The sequence below is a fragment of the Mandrillus leucophaeus genome, unplaced genomic scaffold (assembly GCF_000951045.1).
Source record: "Mandrillus leucophaeus isolate KB7577 unplaced genomic scaffold, Mleu.le_1.0 Scaffold870, whole genome shotgun sequence".
NCBI lineage: Eukaryota > Metazoa > Chordata > Mammalia > Primates > Cercopithecidae > Mandrillus > Mandrillus leucophaeus.
Window position 1 is genome coordinate 165,890 of NW_012109475.1, and position 4,702 is coordinate 170,591.

Genomic DNA, 4,702 nt, shown 5'->3' on the forward strand with positions numbered 1-4,702 from the left:
AAAAAAAAAAAAAAAAAAAAAAAAAATTAATTAATTAATATTTGCAGCCCTTATTTAGCATTGATCACTTTATACCAGGCACAGAGCTTTCCAGGCATCCTGGAGACAGCATTTGAACCCAGGCCTGCCTATGCTCTTCTAATGACAGCAGTCCTGGCTGGGCCAAGGACACAAAGATGAACTCAGTATTGTCTTGTATTTCAGGGTGTGGGGGTGGGTGAACACAGGTGCTAAAAGCAGCTTCTTACAACAACTTGGAAGCATGACCTGAAACACCGTCCCCTCTCATCGCCCAGGAGCCACCTGTGTTCTGGCCCCCAAGTTCTCTGCTTCCTGCTTCTGGGATGACTGTCGGCAGCATGGTGTGACAGTGATCCTGTATGTGGGCGAGCTCCTGCGGTACTTGTGTAACATGCCCCAGGTGAGGCTCTAAGATTAGGGCTCCATGGTGAACACCCAAGTATGAAATCTCAGATGATATCTCAGGTAAAGATTCAGGTACTGAACTCAAGCAAGTCCCTCAGATAATCCACCTCATGCAAGAACCCAGATAAGGAGTTCCAGACAAGGCTTCCAATAGTGGTTTCTCTGATAGCTGTGCTACCTTGAGCCTCAGTGTCCTCATTTGGGAAACAGGAATAATAGCCCCTACACCTATCGTGAGAATTTCCATTAAAAATTAATTAATTCGGCCGGGCACGGTGGCTCAAGCCTGTAATCCCAGCACTTTGGGAGGCCGAGACAGGCGGATCACGAGGTCAGGAGATCGAGACTATCCTGGCTAATACGGTGAAACCCCGTCTCTACTAAAAAATACAAAAAAAAACTAGCTGCGCGAGGTGGCGGGAGCCTGTAGTCCCAGCTACTAGGGAGGCTGAGGCAGGAGAATGGCGTAAACCCGGGAGGCGGAGCTTGCAGTGAGCCGAGATCCGGCCACTGCACTCCAGCCTGGGCGACAGAGCCAGACTCCGTCTCAAAAAAAAATAATAATAATTAATTAAAATTAAATCTCCATGAAATTAAAGTTCTAGGTAACTACTCTTAGGTGAGACCCCAGATGAGGCCTCCAGTCATCTCTGGTAACGTCCCCTAGGCAAAGCTCTCAGGTCACCCCTGCAGGTAACCCTCTATTTGAAAAGACTCCAGTAACTACTCTCATGTAAGTAACCCAGGTAGATCCCTTAGGTAGTCACCTTCCAGGTAACTCCCAAAGTAAGGACCCAGGATAACACCCCCTCTAGGTAAAGGTTCCAAGGCATGCCCCAAAGCACCTCCTCCTCACCCTTCTGGGGACATTCCTGTAGCAACCAGAGGACCGGACACATACAGTCCGCATGGCGATGGGCAATGGACTCCGGGCTGATGTGTGGGAGGCCTTCCAGCAGCGCTTCGGTCCCATTCGGATCTGGGAAATCTACGGCTCCACAGAAGGCAACATGGGCTTAGTCAACTATGTGGGGCGCCGCGGGGCCCTGGGCAAGATGAACTGCCTTCTTCGAGTGAGTGTGCGGGTGCCTGGTGTGCAGCTGCCCCGACTGAGGCTGAGCCCACAGGACCTATGTCGACACCCCACCCTCTACCCCAGATGCTGTCCCCCTTTGAGCTGGTGCAGTTCGACATGGAGGCAGAGGAGCCTGTGAGGGATAATCAGGGCTTCTGCATCCCTGTAGGGCTAGGTATGGGGGTTGAGGAGCCTTTCCTGGGTGGTGGGGGTGGCGACCCTCAGTCTTCTCTTTGGCTGGAACGAGCTGCCCAAAACCTTAACACTGGTGCTCACTAAAGGGGTATGCAGCCTTCATCTGAACCCTGAGCCAGTGGCCTGTCTTACCACCATCTGGGGCCTCTGCCTCAGCTTCTCCGCTCTGCCCAGCTCCCCTGCCTTGATCTCTCGCTCTGATTTACTGGGTCTCTGGGTGTCCATCTGATTTGTTCTCTTGAGCTTTCTGTGGAAGACGGCATTCCAGCCATTGGTCTCTTGTCCTGTACCTTGTTAGTGTCCTCTCCCAGGGCCTTGCAAGGTCCTGGTCATGTGTATTCTCACTGCCATTTGTCTGTCCGTCTCCACCCCTTGTCATCCTTTCCCTGTTTCTCATGGGCTCCCCGATACCGCCTGACCTAGACTTCTCCTTTTCTGTGTCGCCCGTCGCCGTCTCTCAGGGTCTCTGTCTCTGAATCTGTGGATCTCCCTGTCTCTCTTTGGGTCTGTCCTTGGCAGGGCGCTGGATGATGAAGAGTCCACCGTTGTTGAAAACCTCCAGCCAGGCCGGGCGCGGTGGCTCAAGCCTGTAATCCCAGCACTTTGGGAGGCCGAGACGGGCGGATCACGAGGTCAGGAGATCGAGACCATCCTGGCTGACACGGTGAAACCCCGTCTCTACTTTAAAAATACAAAAAACTAGCCGGGCGAGGTGGCGGGCGCCTGTAGTCCCAGCTACTCGGGAGGCTGAGGCAGGAGAATGGCGTGAACCTGGGAGGCGGAGCTTGCAGTGAGCTGAGATCCGGCCACTGCACTCCAGCCTGGGCGGCAGAGCGAGACTCCGTCTCAAAAAAAAAAAAAAAAAAAAGAAAACCTCCAGCAGGGGATTTGGCTGGTGGGCTCCAGGGGTTCTTGTTCCTGCTCCTACCCCCAGGGGAGCCGGGGCTGCTGCTGACCAAGGTGGCAAGCCACCAACCCTTCGTGGGCTACCGCGGCCCCCGAGAGCTGTCGGAACGGAAGCTGGTGCGCAACGTGCGGCAATCGGGCGACGTTTACTACAACACCGGGGACGTACTGGCCATGGACCGCGAAGGCTTCCTCTACTTCCGCGACCGCCTCGGGGACACCTTCCGGTTCGAGGCGGGGTTTCTCAGGGCGGGGCTGGGGCGGGACCTCGGAAGCCTTCAGATCCTAGAGGGAGCCAGGCTGAAGAGGCGGGACTTTCCTATCGTAAGAGGGCGGAGCTTGGAGTCCGGACTTCCCACGCGAAGGCGGGGCTTCTCGGTTTTAGAGGGGGCGGGGTTGACCGGGCCTCCTAATCCCCAAAAGGGGCAGGCGGGGCGGGGCAAGAGGCGGGGCCTCTCCTTGCCGGGGGCGTGGTCACAAGCGTCGGCTCCAACCGCGCAGATGGAAGGGCGAGAACGTGTCCACGCACGAGGTGGAGGGCGTGTTGTCGCAGGTGGACTTCCTGCAGCAGGTTAACGTGTATGGCGTGTGTGTGCCAGGTGCGGAGAGTTCTCATTTTAAACTTCCAACAGCTTTGTGGGTGGAGGGGTCGTTATTCTGATTTTACAGGTGGGGAAGCGCTAGGGTACAGAGAGGTTTAGAAACTTGCCGCATCTCACAGCCAGTGAGCAGAGCTGGGCGAGGCTGGAGGGTCAGCTGTGGGCCCTCGAGGTGGGTCAGCCGAGAGTGACCAGACTGCTCCCTAGGGTGTGAGGGTAAAGTGGGCATGGCTGCCGTGCAGCTAGCCCCCGGCCAGACTTTCGACGGGCAGAAGTTGTACCGGCACGTTCGCGCTTGGCTCCCTGCCTACGCTACCCCCCATTTCATCCGCATCCAGGTGAGCCCAGGGTGGCAGGGAAGGTGGGTGGAAGATCATAGCCGGGGGGGAGGGGTGTCACAGTGAGGGGACCATGATCTCTGCCGTGCAGGACGCCGTGGAGGTCACGAGCACGTTCAAATTGATGAAGACCCGGCTGGTGCGCGAAGGCTTCAACGTGGGGATCGTGGTTGACCCTCTGTTTGTACTCGACAACCAGGCCCAGTCCTTCCGTCCCCTGACGGCAGAAACGTACCAGGCTGTGTGTGAGGGAACCTGGAGGCTCTGACTATCTGGCCAACCCACTGGGGCAGGGATCAAAGCCAGACACCCCCACCCCAACACATTATTTCAACCTGGGCCTGCGTGAATCCCAGTCTGGCCATACCCTCAACCTCAGTGGGCTGGAAATGACAGTGGGCCCTGTAGCAGTGGCAGAATAAATTCAGATGTGTTCACAGAAGTCTGTATGTCTGCGTGGATGAAGGAGCAATGGAAGAGTGCGGGGGCTAGTGCCCTGAAGACCTCAGTTTAGGGTCTTCCCCTCTCTCCCAGCCAAGAACCTCAGCCATCCCTGTGGGATGACCCTGTCTGTGTAAGGCCACGGGTGTGGGAGGAGCCGGCCAGCCTCGCAGCTGCTCTAAGGTAGAGAGATGAGAACACTGATTCCATCTGTGGGTCTTTAGTGGGCCACTGAGGCGGTAGCTGGGCCAGTGGATGTGGATTATTTTTCTGTGAAGTGCTGTGGATACACGATCTGACAAAGCCTGGAGGTTGCTGGACTGAGGCTAGAAGGGTAAGCAGGAAGTAACTGGGCGAGGAGTGTCCCTGGCAGTGTGAACGGCACGTGTGAAGGCCCTGGGGCAAGCTTTGTAGGTGAGAAGCAGCAGGAGCAGACGCCTCTGGAAAATGGGAGTCTGCACAGTCTCAGGAGTTGGACGTGCTACCCGAAGTCTAGTGGAGATGTAGGTGGGGGTGTGTGGGTGCTGAGCCTCTGGCTCAAAGGCCATAAGTGCTTCTCAGGGCGCAGTAGGAACTGTAGGTGAGGCTACAGATACTGGAACAGTTGTGGTGGTGCCGGGCCGGTGGTCTGTGGGTCAACTTTGGGAGCAGAACTAGGGTGATGATGGTGAGAAAAGGAACCCCACAGCAGTAACCCCTGTATGCAGAGGGCCGTCCGTGGG

At 56.1% G+C, this 4,702-nt stretch overlaps 1 protein-coding gene across 2 annotated transcripts in view; it reads left to right on the forward strand.

Annotated features, from left to right (window-relative positions):
- Window positions 1-3,981, forward strand: part of SLC27A5 (solute carrier family 27 (fatty acid transporter), member 5) — a 12,584-nt gene extending 8,603 nt beyond the window's left edge. For both annotated transcript variants that reach the window (XM_011969078.1, XM_011969079.1), the window contains exons 4-10: window positions 297-421; window positions 1,305-1,499; window positions 1,586-1,676; window positions 2,631-2,829; window positions 3,104-3,201; window positions 3,409-3,539; window positions 3,631-3,981. In XM_011969078.1, coding sequence (XP_011824468.1) covers window positions 297-421; window positions 1,305-1,499; window positions 1,586-1,676; window positions 2,631-2,829; window positions 3,104-3,201; window positions 3,409-3,539; window positions 3,631-3,807 — 1,016 coding nt within the window. In that variant the 3' untranslated portion in view covers window positions 3,808-3,981. The remainder of the gene's footprint in view (window positions 1-296; window positions 422-1,304; window positions 1,500-1,585; window positions 1,677-2,630; window positions 2,830-3,103; window positions 3,202-3,408; window positions 3,540-3,630) is intronic.
- The last annotated feature ends 721 nt before the right edge of the window (window positions 3,982-4,702 follow it).